Source organism: Artemia sp. Qi Xiang Cuo, chromosome 12, assembly GCF_049724085.1.
Source record: "Artemia sp. Qi Xiang Cuo chromosome 12, ASM4972408v1, whole genome shotgun sequence".
NCBI classification, from domain to species: Eukaryota; Metazoa; Arthropoda; class Branchiopoda; order Anostraca; family Artemiidae; genus Artemia; species Artemia sp. Qi Xiang Cuo.
The window spans coordinates 11160361-11186464 of NC_142805.1; the positions used below are offsets into that span (position 1 = coordinate 11160361).

General features: G+C 35.6%; 1 protein-coding gene across 1 annotated transcript in view; it reads left to right on the plus strand.

The window, feature by feature from the left end:
- The first annotated feature begins 2647 nt into the window (after positions 1-2647).
- The window catches only part of LOC148945769 (uncharacterized), a 35824-nt gene continuing 12367 nt past the window's right edge, over positions 2648-26104 (plus strand). The window contains exons 1-2 of the mRNA XM_089097803.1: positions 2648-2867; positions 10583-10753. Coding sequence (XP_088953929.1) covers positions 10639-10753 — 115 coding nt within the window. The 5' untranslated portion in view covers positions 2648-2867; positions 10583-10638. The remainder of the gene's footprint in view (positions 2868-10582; positions 10754-26104) is intronic.

The following is a 26104-nucleotide window of genomic DNA, read 5'->3' on the forward strand; positions in this document are numbered from 1 at the left end:
TCCTAGTCAACATATTATCCAAGGGGAGAACCTTTATCATCCAGTCTTTCCTCTTTTTTCCTTCTTTTTCTAACTTAAAAGAAAAAAACTACAATTTTTTCCACGCTCTCAACACAATGCGTAAATCTTTTGAAATTGCTGCTATAAATTGTTCTTATACATAGCGTTGATCCTGGTTATTGTTAACTCCGTTTTTTTTAATGATAGATAAAGCAGTGGCGAAAATAAAAAATATTGCTATAAATATACATATACATACAGAGTATATACCCCCACCCCCCTATTGTGCAAATATACAACCAAAATTGCATTCTGATTCTAAATATAACCTTCATTTGCATCACAAATAAGCTTTACCCCCACCCCACTGATGTCCAAATATATACCCTGATTTATATATTTAGGGTTTGGGGTACAGTTCATTTGCTTATTTATAGGATCAGAATGCAATTTTTGGTATACTTTTGCACATTAGGGGGGGGGGAGGTGGGGGTAAATACTCTGTATGTATATTTATAACAATATTTTGTATTTTTGCCACTGCTTTATCTGTCATTTAAAAAAAAACGGAATTAACAATGACCGGGATGAACGCTATCTATAAGAACAATTTATAGCACTATAGCAGCAATTTCAAAAAATTTACGCATTCAGGTTGCCACCGGTGACACTTTAGTGTCACTTTTTTTAAATGGCAATTTTTGGGACACCTGACACTATTAGGACACTTTTTAGCAAAAGTGGCACTTTTTTTGCTAAGTAGCACTATTTAAAAAAAAAATTTCAGACAAAAAACCGGAAGGAAAACTGTCAATGTAGATATGCATTAATATCCTTTTTCTGTCAGTTAAGATTCTTATCTTAAATTCGCGCGCGGCAATTATTGGATGCAAGAATCTTTCTGTGCGGTGAAAAACGTAAATGTGTTTGTCTCTATCTGTGTGTGAGAAATTTTTATATTCCTATTCTTATCACTGGATAAGCGAAGATCACCCAGTGATCTTCGGTACGAAATACTTGGCAATGAAGAGGACAGAGACAGACATTTAACTTGACATTATTGTGGTGGAGAAGCCTTCAGTTGTTTTCAGTTGTTTAGTTCAACTATTTTGTGTTGTTGCAATAATTTTTAGGCTCATAGACGATAAGTCAGTCAAGCAGTTTGCAATTCTTAAGTGGGTCCCAATTCAATTTTTATGTTTTATTAGTTGAGGGTTGACTACAATTCAAAGAAGAAAAGAGCAAGAACAGCTAAGAGTGTATTTTTGCACCACTATGTTAATAGCTGGTACTATTTTAACCAGTCACTGGGCCAGTGACTGCTTAACTTTACGCGTCCTTTCATCGATTTCCGGGACTGGAGCTCTTGAAACTCAGTGACTGAAAAGCTCACTGGTGACTTCACCCAACGACTAAGCAGCGCAAAAACATCCACTGAGCTCACTGGTGTCTCACAAGAATATATAGTGACCTCTTCAGTGACTGGGCAAGTGACGCAAAAATGCGCTCCAACATTTCCGTTCATATTTTTTCTTTGAACTCTTGGCAATGGACAAATGAATATTCATACATAACCATCATACTAAAAACAAAATTGATACAAAAACTTCCATTATCTTAAATCCTATTCAATCATTAGCAAAATCAAAATCTAATTTCACTTTTTATCTTACTTAAATTTATGTTACATCATTACATAAATTGAATTTGGACGCGCTTCCTCATTTTAGTTATTTCATTCCCACTTATTTTTGATTGTAAATGTGCTTTCACGCTGATACTCTAAATGCTCGGTTTTTATTCTAAAGGTGCTTTCATATTGATACTTAAAATGCTAGTTCACTGTTCCTATGCCCTAGTCCCTGGAGACATCGTAAAGAAAAATTTACTGGGAGTGGCAAGAGTTCTCGTGAAACTCATTCTATTCAGGTTGTAATAAACAGATTAGATGATATAGCTGTTTTATTGTTTTTCCACTAGTTTTTGCCAAATAAATTATTTGAAAGAGTTAGTGTCTGAATCACTATTAGTTGTGTTTATCATAGGGTCATCAATAGTGCGATCTATGTTCGTGGCATTCTCTTCAGCATTTTCGGAGAAAAGAAAAGTTTCAAGCACCTGAATGCACTGTAATAATCAAGATAGTCTATTTTATGGAAAAACTGGATGAAAAACTCTCAATGTAGACGAGTATTGTTTCTTTCTTTTTCGAAGTATTGCTATCCCTTTTTTTCCACATTCTCAAAAAAAAAAATGAAGGTTTTTCCTCTTTTATTTTTCCGTTCCTTTTTCACGCTATGAACAAAGCCTTCTCAGAAAAAAAGAGAAAAAAGTACTCTGTGGGACGAGTTCTCATTTTATACAGTAAGCACCATTTGTATTTTAACGGGTTTTTAGAAGAGGGGCTGGAAAGTTGACAAGACTGGAAGTGCTGCACAAAGCCGGAAATCAGCACCGACTAAGTAAAATCAAAATTTCTTGTTTATAGTTGATAGATGGCAATAAATTCGATATTTCATGTTGGAGAATTTAAAGATGCGGGAAACCACGTGGGGGTGATCCCAAGCGGATTGGCTAATTTAAAAAGCTTGTTGATATGAGCGCGAGCGACGCGAAGCGTCGCGAGCGGCAAATTTTTAGAAAATAAAACTTTATTCAAAATTGACACTATTTCGCCACCCAAAGTGGCACCAAAAACACGGGCTGAGTGGCAACACTGCACGCATTGCATTGAGAGTCTGTTAAAAGTAGTAGGCTAATTTTTTTTCTTTTAAGTTGGAAGAAGAAGGAAAAAAGAGGAAAGACTTGATAATAAATGTTCTCCCCTTGGATAATATGTTAACTAGCATCATTATATATATTTTAAAGTAAGAATTTTTTTATTAACATGTCTCCTTATCAGGGGCCACAACTAAATTTTTACTGAAAAAGGTACCTAGGTCAGGTCAGGTTACATATTTAATATATGCAATGCTTTGCCCCCCCCCCTAATGTGCAAATATATAGCCCAAATTTGTTTCTAAGCTATTATATAGGCCCTAGTCATCCTATTTCATTTCATTAGCATTAACCAAACTTGACTTTTTAGAAAAGCCCATAGGCTATAATGTGAAAGTACCCTATGCCTCTAGGGATGCACTGTCCCCCCCCCCCATGGATCCCAACCTCTGTCCTTAATGCCCTTAGACTTTTTGGATACACCCAGATTCAAATATTTCCCTTTTTCCCAATGATTAAAATAATTGGCAGATTGCATAATTTACTATCTCTACCTTTGGGCTCTGGGGGGCATGGTAGCCTATTCCTGGAAGCACAGCAATTTGATCTTTTGACAATTAAACAAAATAACAACTTCTGAATTTTGGTCAGCATTGAGCAAAGGGGGAACCTAAAAAGGGTAAGGAAGGGGGCTGGCTGTATTCAATCCTTCTGCATATCCTGAAAGTTTCAACTTAATACCCTAAGTCATTTCATAGATATTGCTGATATTCTCTTTTCACAAAGAGTAGACATTGTGTGTTTTGAGTGGTATCTGTCCCAGCATTTCTTTAAGGTTTCCCTTTAATGGTCTTGTTTCCAATAAAAATTCTTACATGTTAACAACAAGAAACTTGCATAAGTTACAGCTCTTGCCACCAGGACTGGAGGGGGGGGGGGGGTAAACCTTGGAAGCATAGTTTTTGGTCAATATCTACAAAATCATTTTATTGAGTTAGGACAAAAGTGAATACACCATTCGCTGCCTTTTTTATGCTGATTACATATATAACACCATATTCTCATAGAAATGAGTTTCAGCCCCCCCCCCCTAAATATGCCAAGTCAGGGGTAGGTTCGGTTGGGTATAGTCGATAGCGGGGGGGGGCTGAAATTCATTTCCGATAGAAATATTTATTATATTTGTAATCAGCATAAAAAAAAGGTATCAAATGGTGTATTCAGTTTATTCCTAACTCAATAATATGATTTTGTAGATATTGACCTAGTTTTTTACTTTTGGACTATTTTAAGCAAACTTACACCATAGGCAGAGCTGTCAACAGTGGAGGCAGAGCTGTTTGACTTTAGGTAATTATGAATAAAATGGCTGTCTCAAAATTTTGATTTGATGCATTGGTTTTTGGACCATTTGAACAAAATTGTTGTCTCAAAATTTTGATTGGATGCATTTTGGGGAAAACACAGGGCTGATTGCCCTTGAATCACTTTAGATTCTGAAAAAGGGCACTAGGCCTTCTGATGTCCTATCAAATGAGCCCCCTCCAAAGTTTATACAGCCAACTTTCATGTGAAGTGCTCCAGGGAAAAAGTTCATATATTGTAGCCTTATGACTCTTTACTGTAGACAACACTACAGCATTGCCTCTGATAAATCATCTATGTAAAGAATGGGCAAGATGTGGAATTTTTAATCCTCTACCTAGCCCTGTATGTTGCTTGGCGTCCCTCAAGATACAATTATTAGACATTTGGACTGTTTTAAACAAAATAATTGTTTAAAAATTTTAATCAGTTTTGGGGATATGTCATCTAAATAAGGTAAATGGGGGAGATTGACTATTGTGAACAAAATGGCTTTTCAATATATCTATCAGTGTTGAGAGGGATATCTAATAAGGACAAGAGGGCAGGTTGCCCTGAAAGTGTCAATTTTATCCTTCAGCCTATCCTTAGATGGTGCTCATATGCGCTTTTGACAACCTTCCTGAATATAGTGTGTTTTGATTTTGTTTGACATCCCACTCCACATTTCCTGTACATTTCCCCTTATAGCTCTACAACATTTGCAGTAAATGGGGGATGAATATGGTGCCCTATGATCACTTTGGAACAATCCCTTTAACATGCCCTGAAAGTTTCAACATAATACCTTGTCCTTCATATATTGGTGGCATACCATTTTAATAACAAGCTAGCACATAGTTGTGTTGTTGTTTTGTTCAATATCCCCCTAAAAGAATCCCAAAAGTCATTGTAAGTAAAAGTAGTTGCAGTCGTTTTTGTAAAAAACATTATGCCTTACCGGTTTTAATTTTATGGCTATACGTGTTCCAAGATATTACTTGTATGCCTGTTTGATAACCTATAGGCACATAGCTTCTCCTAATTTTGTATAATATTTAGTATTTCCATGTATAATTTAATGTATAGATATTCAATTATAATTGTCAGACTTTTTGACTTTTTTGAACAAAATAGCTTTTCAATATATCTTTCAGGGTTGAGAAGGGTATCTAATATGGGCAATGGGGCTGGTTGCCCCAAAAGTGTTAACTTTATTCTTCAGCCTATCCTTAGATACTGCTCATATGTCCTTCTGACAACCTTCCTGAATATAGTATGGTTTGATTTGACATCCTTCTCCACATTTCCTGCAAAATTCCCCTCATTGCTATAGAACATTTTGAGACCCAAAATTAAACATTCCATCTTTCCCAATAATTGACCTTATATATCAATATATCTTTCAGTGTTGAGAAGGGTATCTAATATGGACAAGGGGACTGGTTGCCCCAAAAGTGTTAACATTATCCTTCAGCCTATCCTTAGATATTGCTCATTTGTCCTTCTGACAACCTTCCTGAACATAGTATGGTTTTGATTAGACATTCCCCTCCACATTTCCTGCAAATTTCCTCTCATTGCTGTACAACATTTTGAGACCCAAAATCAAACATTCCAGTTTACCCAATAATGAACCTTTTATATAAATAATGGGCAATGTGTATAACTTACTAACCTTGTCCCAGGAGTTTGGTGTGTCTTGACCATTTTCAGTTTGTTGAAATTTCTTTTCACCATTATAATTACCAATGTTGGTAATTATATTGCAATCCACTGGTAAACTGACCTGAGAGTTAGGAATACCAGTTCAACTTCATAAATCTTGTGGACTAGCTCATCAAAGATGGTGTGATCAATGATTTCATAATTTTCAACCTTGGTACTGGCCAATAGCTCTAGCTTGAGTTCTGCAAGATCTAGGTCTTTCCCCAAAAACATCTTTGTGGCTCCAAAAAGACATACATATGTCTTGTCCATTTTGCCTAATAGACTTTGGTACACTGGTTCCTTTTAATTTAATTTCTGGTTGTTTTTCAAATAATGTCAGAAAATCAACTTCCTCTTCCACAAAAGTTCCTCTTGGAAAGTTTCTCCCGTTTAAAATCCTCTCCCAGGAAATTACCCCTGGAAAATTCAATCCTTGCTGCAAATTCCTACCACAAAGTTTATTGTGAACGATTTCACCTGATACCTGTTAATTCTATTTTTGATCATTTCTCAAGCAAGGCCAAAAACCCCTCTATGTGAAAATTTTTCCTACAAATGCTCCAACCCCCAATGGAAGGTTCCCCCACAAAAATATTATCTAAAAAAATACTACCATACCTTTCCCCAACCCCTAACTGCTCATTTTTAAGCAATTACTTGTTTCATTTAACCCATAAAGAAGACACACAGTTCCCCTGTAAGATTTCATAGATTTTTTGGACTATAGAGTGTTGCTGAAGGCATGTTCCACAGTGAGATTCTCTGTGGAGTGTTGCTGAATGCATTTCCCACAGTGAGATGAGTTATGGATCAAATTTAGTGCATTAGTCTTCCCAGTTCAGCCAATATGTGCTCTTAGACACCCTGTTGAATACCAGACATATTGCTTGCATGTTCAGAGCTTTGAAACAAAAGCACTTCCCAGCTTATGCCTTCCTTTAAGATTTCTAGATTTTTTTGGCACTAATGTATGGCTAATTTGATTCTTTTTGTTGCTTATGTGGCAAACAACGTGCTCAGCTGCTAAATTCCATGGAGGCTTGCTTTTTTTTGTGAAAAGCAGCATACCTTTCATTACTTTATTCCTTTGCACTTGAGATCAATCATCCAAATTGTGTAATTTGGGAATTTTAAAGCTGGCATGTAGTTCCCTTGGATGGGTTTTGCTCTCTTCACCACTGTCAGCTCTTAATCTACTGACCACCTAACCTGATATAAAACGTGACTGTGACCCTAATGCCTTGCAAGTAACTGGTACTAAGGTAAAGGCACTGATGAATTGACAGTTTTTGTAAAAAAAACAGTTTTTCTACTCCAGAAGTACTAATTTAAAGACTTTTGGTTTGAAAAGGGTTCAGTATGTAGGGAACACATCTAGGAATCTAATTGTTTGATGAGAAGTTTGAAGTTTTATCTAAAAAGGGTACAAATTCAACCCAATAAAAAAGTTACCTGTTTTTGATGCAAGTCGGAACCCAATTCAACACGTGTCAAAATACTCGGGGAGTATGTGTCAGCGGAACCTGGTGTATTTGACGCATGTCAAAATATTTGGGGAATATCTATGGGTGGAACCCGGTGTATTTGACATGTATATTCTTGTTTCTTTGTTTTTCTTCAACTTCATTCAATGTATAAAAGTATAAAACACTATTCAAAAAGTAGAAGTAATAAAACTAAAAAAACTGTAAAAAAATTTTTTTTGAAGTATGTAGTATTTAATATAACAAAATTGCTTAATCATAAGGAGTGTGATATTGTGATTTAGATCACTTAAATCTTCTTTTTTCCAAGTGTTGCATATATACCACAGGAATAGCATCTCTGAATGCTATCTGGAATGGCCTAAATCCTGTCAGTTTTAATGGCCCAGCAAATATTTGTTCATTGTTAACAGTGTAAATGTCATCAACATTTGGCCATTTCAAAGTGTGATCTGCAATTCTAATCTACTTGAAAATTTTAGTTTGGACTGTCCTTTGTCAGGAAAGTCCAGAAACCTAATGACAAAATAGGGCATCTTGATTTTTTTGTTGCTAAAGATAACAGCATAGTATTTGTCAAGCTGCAGTTCAAGTTCCAACCCAAATTTGATAGTTTTTTATTAGTTTCATTGATAAGTGCCAAGGAAAGGGAAAAATGACTTCCATGTAAATCTCTGCATTTTTTGACAGTAGTGGATACCCATAAATTTGACAGTTATATTTTTTTGTCTGTGGACCCTGAAATTTTGACACCAATTATTTCTCATTTGTTTTACATGTTCAGTGAAGTTTTGACAAAGTCACCTATTTTTCAATAGGGCCTGGTGCTGTCAGTTGAAAATTTCGACAAGGTTACAAAAAGATTTGCAAAAGAAATAAATCAATTTATAGAGGCCATTATCTGCGTTTGAATTTGACTAAAGGAACATTTTTAATTCACCTGGTATTCCACTACGTTAAACAAGAATTTTTGACACTTGGAACCTAGTTTTGACAATGTAATATTTGTTGCCATTTTAATTTAATTTTACCAAGAAAAAGCTAATGTGACTAGAATTCAGATAAAATCAGATGTATCTTTATGCATTGGTGCTATTCCCAACTCTTTTTTTTGGAATAAATAAGCAAGTAACAGCAGTTTGAACATCGCATACCTGAAAAATTGTCGGTAGCTCCTTTTTTGTTGAAAACAGGAGACTGACTGAATTAAATATTCTTTTCTTATCTGGGTGTACTAGATATTGTGTCAACGTTTCCTTTTGTTGATATACAAAAACGGCTTCAAGAGATGGCACTCCAAGTCAGGACTAAGCAGAGCTATTCCGTTTTGAAGGAAAATTTCGACAGGGGTTCCAAAATTGCACTGTTGAATTATTGGTACCTTTACCCTAGTTTTTACCAAGTGAGGTCTCTGCCAATTCTTTCCAGTCAGTAAAACTGGTGCATTTATCAGCTGAGATTAGAATATTGGAAGATGTCTTGTCAGTATTTTCTGGTTATTCTTTTAACCAAATAAAAAATGGTGGTGTTATGCATAAAATTAGGGCAGCCATTGATAAAACCACTGCATTTACCAACCATGATGGGAATTTTGGTAGATCTCATTTTGTTATTTTTGTGTTCTTTATTTAACCAAATAAAAATAGTGGTGCTGTCTGTAAAATCAAGGCACCAGTTGGTAAAACTGCTTCATTTACCAACTGAGATCAAAATTATGGTACACTTCATGTCAGTATTTGCACATTCCTTTTTTAAACAAATGAAAAAATTTTGCACCATCCATAAAGGTTCAACCCAAGTTGGTAAAGCCACTAAATTTACCAACCTAAATTGAGACTTTGTTAGATGTCATATTGGTATTTTCATGTTCTTTAACCAAGTGAAAAACTGATGCCATCCGGAAAATCACTGCACAAAATTATTTCACCAAATAGAAAATTGTGGGACCATCTGCAAAATTATGGTAGGAGTCTGTAAAACTGAATTGTTTACCAACCAAGTTCCAACAGAGTTATGTAGATGACATGTCAGTATTTTCGTGGTCTTTATTTGAAAAAACTATGCTTTATTTTGTTCAACTATGCTGAACAAAATGGCTATCTAAAAATTTTGATTGGACGATTTCTGGAAAAAAGGGGTGTGGGATCCTAGGTGCACTCTAATTTTTTGGTCACTTAAAAAGGGCACTAGAGCTTTTAATTTCAGTTCGAATGAGCCCTCTCTTGACGTTCTAGGACTACTGGATTGATTCGAATGCCCCTGGAAAAAACAACAAAATAATAAATAAACATGCATCCGTTATCTGGCAAAAAAAAATTCCCAATTTTTTCTGATAGGAACTTCAAGCCTCTACAGTAGGGCTCTCTGATACGCGGAATCTGACGATTAGATTTTCATTAAGATTCTTTTACTTTTAAGGGGTGTTTCCCCCGTTTTTTGAAAATCAGGCAAATTTTGTCAGGCTTGTAGTCTTTCATGGGTAAAACCAAACTTAATGAGACTTATATATTTGGAATCAACACAATAAGCCGATTCTTTTGATACATCTATTGGTATCAAAATTCTGTTTTTTAGAGTTTTGATTATTATTGAGCCACTTTGCTCCTTACTTACAGTTCGTTACCACAAACAAATTGAAACTTTTTGACAAAACTTACAATAATTCGCCAGTATCCTCGTAATATTGTTTCTTTTTTTTAAACACTATACTCTTCATTCTCTTTATATTTTACGCAGTCTCTCTTTTGTATATATATACAAAATGTCTAGATCAGTAGTTTCCAGTCTATTTTGAGCTATGCCCCACCCAGGCATTTCTAAATTCCTGATGTCCCCCTCGTGATATTCAAATATTTTTATTTAAAGTTTTACGTGTATTCACCTGAAGAAAGCTGAAAGGATCATTAACTTGATATCTTTTTTAAGTTGTCCTCTAAGCATATATTATACAAATGAAAATACTATCTGAATACAACATCTTTAATCCAATGCATAACCTCATTGCAATACTATCATGAATTTCTTTGCTCTTTAAATGCATTTGAATGTGATGACATTCACATGTTTTTTTTTTTAATTAAGTCTCTAAAGTATAGACAGCCAAACAATGCATATCCTACTCATGACTCACAAAAATATTGCCATGATAAAAATATTGCCTGCGGCCCAGGTTGTAAATTACGGGTCTAGAAGCTAAGATGATCATTTGGCCTTTACTCATCCAGTGAACAACCATACAACAAATTTTTGGCAATGTACATGTTCTATGACTAACTGGCTTGTTTTGTTGTGAGTGTTTTATTTTAATTTTACTCTATTTTTTGTAGAAGCTGAAGACACATCCTCAAATGATGACACAAATATTTTTGTAAGTGTAGATCCTATGTTATTAATGGAAAATGAAGTAGATTTCATTGATGTTTCTCCTGGCATTTCTGCAGATTCTCAACATAATGCTGACTATCTTAAACTGGAGTCTAACATTGATGGTGACATAGGTATGCTTCTGATGTCCTGATCTTATTCTTTGTTTTAACATGTCCAAAATGAGAAGGTGTCTCCTAAACTCCCTTTGAAATTGTGGTGGGGCGTAAATATAGGCGTATATTGTATCTGAGTACACTGGTTGCATTTGAAAAAAAAAACAACAACAACAAAAACATATTGAATAGATTATAGCCCTAAACAGATTGATGGGGACAAATGTATGCCTCAGATGACCTGACCTTATCCTGTGTTTTAACATGTACAAAATGAGAAGTTGTATCTTGAACTTCCTTTGAAATTGTGGTTGGGCGTAAAAGGTTGGTGTATTGTATCTGAGCACACTGGTTGCATTTGAAAAAAAAAAACATATTGAATAAACAATAGTCCCAAACAGATTGACGGGTACAAAGGTATGCTTCAGATGCCCTGATCTTATTCTGTGTTTTGAAATATCCCAAATGAGAAGGTGTATCTTAAACTTCCTTTGAAATTGTGGTGGGCGTAAAAGATAGGAGTGTATTGTATCTGAGTACACTGGTTGCATTCGAAAAAAAAACACATTGAATAAATAATAGTCCCGAACAGATTGACGGAGATAAAGGTATGCTTCAGATGTTCGGATCTTATTCTTTGTTTTGACGTGTCCAAAATGAGAGGGTGTATCTTAAACTTCCTTTGAAATTGTGGTGGGTGTAAAAGATAGGCGTGTATTCTATCTGAGTACATTGGTTGCATTTGGAAAGAAAAAACAACTCATTGGATGAATAATAATCCAAACAGATTGACGGGACAAAGGTATGCTTCAGATGTCCTGATCGTATTCTGTGTTTTGACATGTCCAAAATGAGAAGGTGTATCTTAAACTTCCTTTGAAATTGTGGTGGGCGTAAAAGATAGGCGTGTATTGTATATGAGTAAACTGGTTGCATTTGGAAAGAAAAAAACCCATTGATTAAATAATAGTTCCAAACAGATTGACAGGGACAAAGGTATACTTCAGATGTCCTGATCTTATTCTGTGTTTTGACATGTCTAAAATGAGAAGGTGTATATTAAACTTCCTTTGAAATGGTGGTGGGCGTAAAAGATAGGAGTGTATTGTATCTGAGTACACTGGTTGCATTTGGAAAGGAAACACCTCATTGAATAAATAATAGTCCCAAACAGATTGATGGGGACAAAGGTATGCTTCAGATGTCCTGATCTTATTCTGTATTTTGACATGTCGAAAATGAGAAGGTGTATCTTAAACATCCTATGAAATTGTGGGGTCGCGTAAAAGATAGGCGTGTGTTGTATCTGAATACACTGGTTGCATTTGGAAAGGAAACACCTCATTGAATAAATAATAGTCCCAAACAGATTGATGGGGACAAAGGTATGCTTCAGATGTCCTGATCTTATTCTGTATTTTGACATGTGGAAAATGAGAAGGTGTATCTTAAACTTCCTATGAAATTGTGGGGTGGCGTAAAAGATAGGCGTGTGTTGTATCTGACCACACTGGTTGCATCTGGAAAGAAAAAAAAACTCTTTGCTTAAATAATAGTCATAAACAGGTTGACGGGGACAAAGGTATACTTACGATGTCCTGATCTTATTCTGTGTTTTGACTTGTCCAAAATGAGAAGGTGTATCTTAAACTTCCTTTGAAATTGTGGTGGGCGTAAAAGATAGGCGTGTATTGTATCTGAGTACACTGGTTGCATTTGAAAAAAAAAAACACATTGAATAAATAATAGTCCCAAACAGATTGACGGGGACAAAGGCATGCTTCAGATGCCCTGATCTTATTCTGTGTTTTGACATTTTCAAAATGAGGTGTATCCTAAACTTCCTTTGAAATTGTGGTGGGGTATAAAAGATGGGCGTGCATTGCATCTGAGTACACTGGTTTCATTTGAAAAAAACACATTGAATAAATAATAGTCCCAAACAGATTGACGGGGACAAAGGCATGCTTCAGATGCCCTGATCTTATTCTGTGTTTTGACATTTTCAAAATGAGGTGTATCCTAAACTTCCTTTGAAATTGTGGTGGGGTATAAAAGATGGGCGTGCATTGCATCTGAGTACGCTGGTTGCATTTGAAAAAAAACACATTGAATAAATAATAGTCCGAAACAGATTGACGGGGACAAAGGCATGCTTCAGATGCCCTGATCTTATTCTGTGTTTTGACATTTTCAAAATGAGGTGTATCCTAAACTTCCTTTGAAATTGTGGTGGGGTATAAAAGATGGGCGTGCATTGCATCTGAGTACGCTGGTTGCATTTGAAAAAAACACATTGAATAAATAATAGTCCCAAACAGATTGACGGGGACAAAGGCATGCTTCAGATGCCCTGATCTTATTCTGTGTTTTGACATTTTCAAAATGAGGTGTATCCTAAACTTCCTTTGAAATTGTGGTGGGGTATAAAAGATGGGCGTGCATTGCATCTGAGTACACTGGTTGCATTTGAAAAAAATATATTGAATAAATAATAGTCCCAAACAGATTGACGGGGACAAAGGCATGCTTCAGATGCCCTGATCTTATTCTGTGTTTTGACATTTTCAAAATGAGGTGTATCCTAAACTTCCTTTGAAATTGTGGTGGGGTATAAAAGATGGGCGTGCATTGCATCTGAGTACACTGGTTGCATTTGAAAAAAATATATTGAATAAATAATAGTCCCAGACTGTTTTGATTATTAAGACATAAAATTTTGTGTCCCAATTAACCCCTGAATAATACACCACACTCAATTTTATTTGGGACTTTTTTCCGGCTTTTGGAACTCCTCTTGATTTTTTTTTACAATTTTTGAAATATGGATTTAGCTATGTGTAAAAACACAAAAAAACAAAGAATTAGCCTTTTATGGCAAATATACCTTAGTAATATGCAAATGTACAAGTCCATAGTTTAAATATTTTCTTCTAGTAACGCCTTAGTTAGTTTTGTTTGATTTTAATGCAAAACTGTCGAAAAGAATTGGATAATTTATATGGAGTTCAGTCCTCAAGGGCTTTTGTAAAATCAAGGAAAAACTTTTTTAATATTGTCTTTTATAGAATTAATTTGAAAAACTTTTCAAAGAAAAGTAAAGAGCTCCATTAAGCCAAAAATGAGCAGAAATAGAGTCAAATAAATGAAAATCAAAACAAACAGAAATTACGATAAATAACCAAGTCAAACTCAAAAACGAGCAAAAATTAATATGAGTAGGGCTGATAACCCCCATGCCTTCTCAGGACCAAAAAATAACTTGCGCTTTACCAAAAAAAAAAAAAAAAAAAAAAAAAAAAAAAAAAGTAAGTTTAATTGACAGATACTGATATTTATTCCTGAAAGTTTAGATAGTGTTTTAGTTTTGAAAGTAAAAAAAATGAAAACTTAAAGTTTATGTTTTAACATGAATAACGGCACTCCTATATACCTTAGTATCTTGTATTGATTCTGTCAGTCTTCGATTTACAACAATATAATCAATAAGGTTTGCTGTCTTTCCATCATGTGAATACCATGTTAACTTATGACCCATATTATGATCAAACACCGTATTGGTTATAACTAGATTGTTATACCTACAAAATTGCAAAAGTCTTTATCCATTACTGTTTTCTTTTCCTACACCAAATTTACCTAGGCTAGGGTACCATTTATCCCTGTTTCTACCAACCTGGGCGTTTTTATCTCCCAGTAAAAACATCATATTTCTACCTGGGACCCTGTCTATTTGATCCTGTAACTGTAAGTAAAATTCATCTGAGTCACTAGTCTCCGTCAGTCGGTTCTACAGGGGTATATACTACTATAACTGATACTCTGAACTTTTTAGTCATAAAATGAGCAATTAGTATTCTATTATTAATACCTTCCCAGCCTAAACAAGTCTTAGCAGCTTCCTGCCTGAGTAAACAAATTCTATATCACCTAATTTCATACTTCCTACCCCTGGGAAATGAGTTTTTGAAACTCCTAATTAATCCAGTTCGAATCGTCTGAATTCCTCAGTCAAAATGTCGATACGATAGTCATTTTTTAACGTTGTAACATTCCAAGGTTCAGTTTCCATTTTTTTTAAATGATTGAAATTATTTTTGCCTCAGAAAAAGTAATAATCCTAGATACCAATGCAGGACAGGGCTCACATATCTTCTCAAGTCTACACCGAAGTGCTTAAGCCGGCTTAGAACCGGACAGCAAGAAGTCCCTGGGACCTCCTTGAATGGGGGCTTTGTGGAATCCTGGGCCCATCTTGGTCACAACATGGTTTTCAGCACTTGGCGATGCTCTTTTATCAACACGAGTCGAAATCCTGCACAGACAATCTCAAGCCTATTACCTCCGACTCATTATATATTCATGCCTACAAATACTATGTTATTATGGGGAGGTATCCCTTAATAGGTAAATTAGCTAGGAAGAGGTTTTCCACCCCGAAGAGGCATTTCAAACCAGACCAAGCCCAGAAGATTTATCCATTAATCAGAATCCAGTGCGAATGTTATGTTGTTTACTAAACTATAATTTCCTCGAAGGGCGCCACTCCTCAAGTAGGAATAGAGTTGACCGCAAGGTACCCAGTCTTGCAGGTACCCCAAAAGGGTCGAGGCAGCCCTCTGCAGAGGCCGTTCTCCATAGACCCGGATCTTAAGCCCTGCTACATTTGTCCTCCTATAGAGGATCCTCCCGCGATGGTGTTTTGCATCACCATGCAATTTAACCCATTACTGGGAGAAGGTTTGTAACTTCTGGGACTTGTGGACAAACCAGTGGGCCCTTTTGAGTGTACATTCGAGGGGCCTTCTTCCTCCTCCGCCTGTATTTATGACCCCTGGCGAGGGTGTCCCAGCTTCTATTATAGACCCCCCAGGGACAAGGTCCCCCTTGGTCCGTGCCTGCTGTGGAGGTACCCTACATATCTGTAGGGCGTTCCCCTATTGCCACTTGTGGACACGCTGAATTGCCTGGGGGAGGCCAACTAATATCTAGCCTAATTTATTGATTCACTTCAACATTAGCTTGTAAAACTAATTTAAGATTAATGTCTAGCCTAATTTATTGATTAACTTCAACATTAGCTTGCAAAACAAAATTCTTAGCCTTGGACTTTCAGACGACTGCTTCTTCCGTCCAATTGACTAGGCTTGATTCTCAGCCAGCAAGACAGGAATGTTAATTATAAGCAATGTCCTCCTTTATTTTGCCACTTTTTTGTCTGAGACGAATCATCACTACTATTATTTTAATATGTTTCCTTTGAGATTTTAAAATAAGTATTAATTCATTTTCAAAAATATACTTAATAGTAGCACTAAGTAATGTAAATAGTACCAATTAGTTAAATAGTGATCGCCAATTAATGATTACGGGAAAATACCGTGACTTGGCTTTAGGATTATAGGTCGAAAAGAGTTATAATTCAAATTATAATTTAGTTTTAGAGTCCATCCACAGTTGAGGGAGGGGTATCTCTTCACTTAATGCAAAAAAAAACCGAACTAGTGTAAACGGCCCCCCCCCCCCCCCAAGAAAAACAAAGGTAAGATTGCTATGCCAAAACAGGACTATGGCGCCGGTAAATTCAAGGCAAAAACGCCTGCAAGATTTTAATTCAGAGGGGGGAGGGCAAATTTGAAGAAATGCACAAAAGTAAATGATAATTAACACAGAAAATGTAAAGAAATTATAGAAACAAGTGTAGAATATTCGAAATTTTAAGGGCGCTTGGACCCAAAGACCCCCACCCTTTCTGCGTTTCTGATTCGATTGGCCGATTCCAGATCCTCGAGTTCTAGCCTTTTCGACTTCGGCTTTTTTAACTTTGGAAGCCACGACTCCCGCTCCTAAAATTTTAGTCCTGTGTGACACGAAAAATGCCGACGTAGCGTTGAAATTTGAAAACCTTAGGCACGAAAGTCTTAAGAGCGGCTGAAGTTTGTTATTTTCATCAATTACAATTTCGAACTCTCTCAAATTCTAACGCCTCGGAAGTCTTTGCCTCCAAACGACTCCACCTCCTCTATCAGTAAATTAGGACACACTCTGACTCCATTGCCCGTCAGATCCGTGAGTTTTGTGTGCATTTAAGACTTTTGTGTGCATACTTTCTTTCCTTTTTTTCATAGGCTAAACAAAGTAACCTAGGACGGAAATCAAGTAATCCTTGGGTTCAGTCTTCTCTCAGCCTGAACTTCAAGCTTTCAGTCATCACCCTCCTGCAAAGACTAGAATTTAAGTTCATCCTCATTCTAGGAATCTTTCAACATTTTTTCTAGCAGTTTTTTTTTATCAAAAGAGTCCTAAAGGCCAATTAAAATAAGAACTTTCGAATTAGATCAAAACTTCGGCGACAAGTTTAAGCTTTAGATTTACATTTGTTTGGATTTGAAAACTTGTTATCCTGAGGTATTTTATGCGAATCTATGTTTGCCTTGTCACCTGACAACATTTGTCTCAAGTTTGTTTTATACAATTTTATCAGATGGTTTCGGGTTAGAACCCCTCCCAGCCCTGGGGGAAAGGGCTGTAAGTTATACTAGCAACCTATCGTTAACATATAAAGCTTTCACGGAAGGCGTGGTCGTATAAACTTCGGAGAGGTTCATTCGATCGGAAATCGAAATTTATTGTGCCCTTTTTAAGAACCAAAAATGATCAAAAAGTAACAAGCCCCCCCCTCTTGTGTCTTTTCCCCCCAAATGTATCTTATAAATTTTTTTAAATATCTATTTTCTTCAAAATAGCCCTAAATTCAAATTTCTATAACTTAGGGGCTTAGAGATCCTCCAGGGAAAGGAACGTAACTTATGTAAGTTGCCCATTATTAGAATATAAGTTTTTGTGGAAGGGTAGACGTCTTAAATTTGGAGGGGGCTCATTTGATCGGAAATTGAAACTTTTAGTTCTTTTTTTAAGAGTCGGAAGTGATCAATGGGCAATTAGCCTACACTTCACTTTCCCAAAGGTCATATGGTCAAAATTTTGAGATAGCCATTTTTTTCAAAATAGTCCAAAGGCCAATTAACTATTCTTCTGGATTTGAACCCCCCCCTCCAGCCCCGGGGAAATGGCTGTGAATTACAAAACTTTCTTACTGTTACTTTGATACTTTGTTTACTTTGATACCTTGTTTACTTAGATGCTTTCTTTACTGTGATACTTTGTTACTAGTTTTGATACTTTTGTGAAAGTTTGATGTTGAAAAAAAATTGATTTTGAAATAACTTGTAACTTATTGCAATCAAAAACGAACAAAAATTAATTTTAAAAACTCCGAAAAAGAAAGTTTTTCAAAAAAAAGTAAAGGCCATATTAAATTTAAACTAGAAACGACAAGAAATTACTATTACAGAATAAATGAAAAGTAAAGACCAATTAAAATTCAAACTAGAAACGATAAGAAATTACTATTACAGAATAAATGAAACCCAAAACAAACAGAAATTAAATAAAGAATCATAGCAAAAAAAACGTACAACAAGTACTAATATAAATGAATAATTTATAAGAAATTACTATTAAGGAATTTATAGTAAATCTATTATGCTAATTAATCTATTATGGGTTGCCTCCCCGTAGTAGCATAATATTTGTAGGCAAGAATATATAATGAGTCGGAGGTAATAGGCTTGAGACTGTCTGTGCAGGATTTCGACTCTTGTTGATAGAAGAGCATCGCCAAGTACTGGAAACCATGTTGTGACCAAGATGGACCCAGGATTGCACAAAGCCTTCATTCATACTGGAGGTCCCAGGGACTTCTTGCTGTCCGGTTCTAAGCCGGCTTAAGCACTTCGGTGTAGACTTGAGAAGATATGTGATCCCCATCCTGCACTAGTATCCAGGATAATTGCCTTTTCTGAGGCCAAAATAATTTCCCTGATTTAAAGAACATGAACATTGGAACTTGGAATGTTACGACGTTAAAAAATGACTATAGTATCGATATTTTTACTCACATTTCAGACGTTTTGAACTGGAGCTATTAGGAATTTCAGAAACTCATATCCCAGGGGTAGGAAGCATGAAATTAGGTGATAAAGAATTTGTTTACTAAGGCAGGAAGGATGGGGTACATAGACAGGGAATAGGGCTCATGATGAATAGGGAAGCTGCTAAGTCTGTCTTAGGCTGGGAAAGTATTGATAATAGAATACTAATTGCTCATTTTATGACTAGAAAGTTCAGGGTATCAGTTATAGTAGTATACGCCCCTGTAGAACCGACTGACGGAGATATTAGTGACTCAGATGAATTTTACTTACAGTTACAGGAGAAAATAGACAGGGTCCCAGGTAGAAATCTGATGTTATTGCTGGGAGATTTTAACGCCCAGGTCGGTAGAAACAGGGATAGATGGTATCCTAGCCAAGGTAAATTTGGCGTAGGAAAAGAAAACAGTAATGGATACAGACTTTTGCAATTTTTTAGATATTACAATCTAGTTATAACGAATAGGGTGTACGGTCATAAAATGGCCCATAAGTTAACATTGTATTCGCGTGATGGTAAGACAGCAAACCTTATTGATTATGTTATAGTGAACCGAAGACTGACAGGATCAATACTATACACTAGGGTAAATAGGAGTGCTGTTGTTGATGTTAAATGTAAAAATCACCATCTAGTAGTGTCAAGGGTTAATCTAAAGCTAAAATATCAGAAAGGTAACCCCCTTCTTGAAGGTTATGATGTTGGTAGACTCCAGGATGAGAATTTGAGAGAAACTTTCCAGGAACAGTTGAATACTAAACTTGAGAGTTTACAATTTGATAATGTGGAAGATGGTTGGAATGATTTTAGAAAAATAATTTGTGAAGTTGCTGAAGGCGTATTAGGGAAGAAAGCTAGAACTGCAGCTAAGAATATTAGTGAAAAAGCTTTATGTTAAATAGAAAGGAGAAAGGACTTGTACAAGAATTATCTAATTAATAGATCGTATGAAAACAAAAGAAATGTAAAGAAAGTGGAGAAAGCATTAAAATATGAACTAAGGAGGTGTGAAGTGGAGGCCATGGATAAAATTGCCAAGGATCTGGAAGATGCAGCTAGACGGCAATATAGTAAAATATTGTACTGGCACGTTAATAAATTGAGAGGGAGTAGTCAATCCGGACTTGGCCCAGTTAAAGATAGGAATGGGGTCACAATTAACGATTAGGAAAAAACTAAAGAGAGATGGGCCGAACATTTTGAGAATTTGCTAAACCGAGATAGAGTTGCAAGAAAAAATATAGAGAAAGATGAAAGAGTTTGTGATACCTTGGATGTGAAGGAAGATTTGTTTTGTGAGGAGGAATTAGCAACAGTACTAAAAGGATTAAAGAATAATAAGGCTCCAGGTGCTGATAGGGTGGTAAATGAGTTTCTTAAATATGGTGGCTCTGAGGTTAGAAATAAGTTACTGAAGATGATGAATATGATTTCTGAAAAAGGGGAAGTACCTAACGATTTTAGAAGAACCTTCATTAAGCCACTTTACAAGAAAAGTAATAAGAGTGAATATGGTAATTATCGAGGCATTAGTCTGATCTCTGTAGGTAGAAAATTACTTAGTAATTTGATACTTTTTAGACTGAGAGATGCTGTAAACAAAGTTTTAAGAGAAGAGCAGTGCGGTTTTAGAAAAGGTAGAGGATGTGTCAACCAAATTTTCACTCTTAGGCTAATAACTGAGAAGTGCCTGAGTTTTCAAACACCTTTGGTCCTCAGTTTTATAGATTATGAGCAAGCGTTCGATTCTGTTGATAGAAGAGCTTTAGTAAAGGTTTTATCCTTGTATGGTATACCAGACAAATATGTTAAAGTGATTAGTGCTATGTACAAGAATAACACTGCTGTGGTTAAGGTAGGCAATGAGGTTAGTAGCTGGTTTTGTATTAAATCAGGAGTTAAGCAGGGTTGTGTTCTATCTCCCTTTGTATGGATCATTTTGACGGACTTTGTTTTAAGGAGCACAGGAAAGGCAATGGGAGACCACGGAATCAAATGGGGCGGAAAAAGTCTTCTGGACTTGGATTATGCTGATGATTTAAGCATCCTAGATGAAAGTGTGAGCAAAATGAATGAAGTTTTAAAGGTTTTGTGAGTTCAGGGGGCTAGAACTGGTTTGAAAATTAATGTTAGGAAGACTAAGTCACTAAATCTAGGACTAAGTGAAGATGAAAAGGTGACGTTGGATAATGAAAAGATTTATCAGGTTGGCAGCTTCACTTACCTTGGTAGTATCATTAGTAAAGATGGCGGGAGCATTGAGAATGGTCAATATAGAATGGCCAAGGCTTAGAGTGTTTTTTCGCATTTTAAAATAGTTTGAAAGATTTGGAAGACAAGTCTGAAAACCGAGATTAGAATATTAGAAGCTACAGTGATGACAGTGGCCAAATACGGCTCTGAAGCATGGACGCTCAGAAAAGCGGATGAAGATTTGCTAGATGTTTTCCAGAGAAATTGCTTAAGGATTGTTCTGGGTACCAGGCTGACTGACCGTATTTCAAACAATAGGATATACGAAAAATGTGATTCAATACTGCTTTCTAGGGCTATAATGAAAGAAAGGGTGAGGTGGCTATGGCACGTTGTGCGGATGAAGGATGACAGATTGCCAAAAATTGTCCTTTTCGGCCAACTATCTAGGGCTAAACGGAATGCTGGTCGTCCTCGTCTGGGGTGGGAGGATGTCATAAAGAAAGAATTAAGACAAATGGGAACTTCCTGGAAGGGTATAAAGAGGGAGAGTTTGAAGAAATCAGGATAGAAAAGGAACGTGTGCAATTGTGTTGGCCTCAGGCGGCTTGGTGCTGCGGTGGGTTTTTTGTTGTAGTAGTAGTAATAAATGAAATCCAAACCGAACAGAAATAATCAATCATAGCAAACAAACATACAATAGGTACTAATATAAATGAATAAATATATCTTAAAACGAGTGGAACTTTAATTGAATATGCAAATCAATCTTGAAACGAACAAAAATCACTACAAACAAGTTTGTGTTTTGCCTCCTTCTCTCACTGTTAAAGTCTAAAACCTACTGCGGCATTGGCGCTTTACTGAAAACTATGTGTGTCTTGAACAGTCTCGGAAAGTACAAATAAAATTAAACTGAATATTTGATATATAATGATTGTTGAAAGGTGATCAGTTCAAGATTTTATTTCGCTGTAGTTTTTATTTTTATTTTCATTTTCAATGCTTTAATAACTGGAAAAGAAAATATTTGTCATATAATTCGTTTTTACTGAAGCGCCAATGACGGAGTAGGCTTTAGAGATTTACAGTTAAGAAAGGGGGCAGTATCCAAACGCTGTTTTGTAGTGAAATTTTATTTGTCTTAAACAGTCTTGGAAAGAACTAATAAAATTACACTGAATATTTGATATATAATGATATTAATTGCTGAAGGTTTATCATTTCGAAATTTGATTTTACTACAGTACTCATGTTTATCTTCATTGTTATTACAACTACAAAGGAAATATTTGTCTTGTAATTCGTTTTCAGTAAAGCACCAATGACGCAGTGGGTTTTAGACTTAACACTGAGAGAAGGAGCCAAAACCCAAACTCTGTTTGTAGCGATTTTTGTTCGTTTCAAGCTTGATTTGCTATCTTATTTGCTTATTTTATTTAAGTTTCACTCGTTTTAAGGTTTATTCATGTATTTATATCATACCTATTGTATGTATGTTTGCTATGATTATTTGTTTACTTTCTCTTCTTTTTGGGTTTCATTTATTCTTTAATAGTAATTTCTTGTTGTTTCTAGTTTGAATTCCAACAGGTATTTGTATCTGCTGATCTGAAGTTTAATATGGCCCTTACTTTTCTTTGAAAAACTTCTTTTTTGGAATTTTTTTAAAAATTAATTCCACAAAACGATCTAATGGCATTATTCATTAATTCTGTAGGACACGTATTGGGTGAAGTATCGAGGGGAAAATACCAAGTCATACAGAAGAACAGTACAACATCTATGGATGTATCAGAGACAAATACAATACCCGTAAAACGTATGAAGGAAAAACATGTTTTATTTTACAGACAATCCCTAAATTACTCAATAATATTTTACTAATAGCTATTACATGGTACTTAAATGATATATTTTCGTCAATAATAATCCCAAGGTATTTAACGGAACTCCCGCTTAACAAAACCCTTCAGTGAATCTATTTCAGTAATCCAAGAATAATAATTTAGAGACCGTGAAAAGATAACAAAATTTGGCTCACTTATATTTAGGTCAAGCCTGTTTACCTTCAACCATAGACATGTCTTGGTTATTGCTGGATTAACTGTAGAGGTAAGTAGTTGTTTAGTTGAAGCAACAAACATCAATTTTGCATCATCAGTAAATAAGGGTGTTGTGATCCTGGACCCAGAAGGTGCAGGATCGACTAAATCCTTAATTCTAGATGTAGTTGCAACAGCATTTGGCAGATCACTAATAAAAAAAAGTAGGACCTAATAAAAAGTATTTACTTTTGACTCCTAAATCAATATTCTTGTTTTTTATACTTGGCTTTTGTGCTTTCAGTAAAGCGCTAATTTTCTGCAATCCTAGAAACATAGGGATATATCACCAGTTGATTTATTTGCACTATTTTTATTGGTATATGTTAGATAGGCTGTGAAGTAATAATTTTTGTTCGTGTTAAGTTTCAACTTCGCTCTTTACTTCCCTCGGAAAAACTTTGTTTTTAAATTAATCTCTGCTCGTTTTTGATTAAAATTTAGTTTAGAAACAACACTGCCATGGTCTTTTTTTGTCTTACGGAATAACTTCTGTTCGTTTTAATGTTGCTCCTTAGTTTCAGTTCAAAACTTATTTTTTTTTACATAATTTCTAATCACGTCCAATTTAGGGAAAAATTGTGTCGTTTCCTTTTTTAATTTTTTTTTTTTTTTTAAGAAGAAATATACCTTTAATTATTTGTTTTAAAAAAATCAAATTTAGTAGCATTTAAGAAAGTAGCTCCAGACGAGTAGCTTCGACACAAAAGGTTAAAACTGAGCGGACAGGTTTACATATCGATATGTTTCTGGGAAATTTTGTTAGCTCGACAGAAATGTGCCTTTAGGCTTTGGGAGCTATTTGACCTGTCCCTAAATAGAAACCCATTCATTACTTACAAATCGAAATTTCATAAAAGATCTTTTCTTGTGTAGATACCATCAATGGTAATATAAACTAAGCTTGTTTTCATTAAAAAAAATTTGGGGAGAGTTACCTGAATTTTCCGACAGAACTATTTTCATTTGTTTTTCTTCCTCTTTGAATGCAGAATCTTGCGTACGGAGAGACTATTAAAGCGGAATTGTCAAGTAAATAGTTTGAATAAGTAATTATAACAATAAGTAATCCTTCTTTTAATATACAACTTTGAGTGGTTCCAGAACCACATGCCTATGCTTCTCAAACCACTAAGTGGAAAAGGGTTGAGGTCAGGAGCGTAGTTTTCTATGAGGCAGAAGGAGGAACTGCCTCTCCCAGACCACAGTTTTCCCCCAGACCCCAGTCTCCCCCTCCAGGTCAAATTTAGTTTCTCCAAAAATGTTGTCAAAACTAAGATAAGCCTGCATAATTAAAAAAAAAAAATCCAATGAAACAGGTCAGCTTTCTTTAGTACATCTTTACCTTTTTTATTACTATATGGCTCGTTTTAAAGTTTTCTCTTATCATTTTCACTTGATTTGGGAAAAGTGGCTCCAGATTTCACAACCGCCCCCCCCCCCACAGGATTTTGACAAAATTGTGCCATTCGTTGGGGTATGGATTTAGCGATCTACTGAAAATTTCTTTGCAAACCATAAGATGCATGATCTCTATTCTCTTCTGATTCAAAATAATTGACCGAAAACCCTCCCGGGACATCGTTTAAAAAACGAGGGTATCACATTTACAAAAACAGTGCAATTATATGCAAGGGATCACATAAAAGGGGACAAGACCGCGATTGAAAAAAAAATTAGGAATCGAACCCAAGACACTCTATGTTGAAGTCCACCGCTGTACTAACAGAAACACGACCCTAATAATCTGATTTGATATATTGGTTTTTGTACCTTAGTTGCGTAGCTTATTAAGGGGGCTTGGAGGAGGATCATACGGGAGGTGTTCTTGCAAAGGATTTTGACAAAATTATGCCATACATTGGGGTATGGATTTAGTGATCTACTAAGAATGTCGTTGCAAACCATGAACTGGATGACCTCTATTCCCTTTTGAATCAAAATGCTTGACAAAATACGTTCCCGGGACATGCTTTAAAAAATGAGTGCATCACACTTATAAAAACAGTGAAATTATCTGAAAATTATCATATAGAAGGGGACGAAATCGTGATTGAAAAAAAAACAATTAAGAATCGAACCCAAGACACTCTAATTTGAAGTCCACCGCTGTACTAACAGAACCACGACCCTAATAATCTGATTTGATATATTGGTTTTTGTACCTTAGTTGTGTAGCTTATTAAGGGGGCTTGGAGGAGGATCATACGGGAGGTGTTCTTGCAAACTTCCAGTTAAGGGTTTTGGACCCTTAATTATTACAACGATGATATCGTTTTATACTATCAAGCTATTCAAACAGTTTTTGGTAACAAACTGTAAGTAAGAGGTGACCCGGCTCAATAGTAACCGAAACTCTAAGAAATAGAATTTTGATATCAATAGATACATCAAAAGAATCGGATTTTTATGCTGATTTTAGATATTTAAGTTTCATCAAGTTTAGTCCTACCGATCAAAAGTTACGAGCTTGAGAAAATATGCCTTATTTTCAAAAAAAGGGCGAAACACCCTTTAAAAGCAGGGCTGCCACAAAGTCCTTTAAGTCCCTAAAATTGAATGAAGGTCCCTATTGGTCCCTTCAATTGATAAGGTCCCTAAAGTCCCCTTTCTTTCTTTGGTTTAAAGTTTCGTATCCTGAAGGCTACCAATACCTGTGAGTATACGGTTTTCAGTATTTTTGTTTCAATTGAGATTCTTGGAACCTGTTTTTACTTCTCTAAGAAAGACAAAGCTTGTTGTTACATATTCTACAGCGTTATTGTCTTGACAGAGTAGACAGACTAGTAACAAAAAGGAATGACCCTCTTTGCCTCTGGAGTCAATAGGCTAGGAGGTGGAAGGGTTCAGTTGGCTTTGTTAATTACTTAGAAAACTCTTTTCTGGGTGTTGCTTTGTTACATACAGAGGAAAGAAAAACAACAGAATGACTCCAAGTTAAAAAACGAAGGAGGCAATGTCAAAACCAGGTTTCTTGCACGATTTTGAGCTTATATATTTCTCGAATTATTAGGCTACTTCCCAATGCCCTTTTTTATTTGAATGCATTTCTGATAATAGCATATTCATTTTTCTA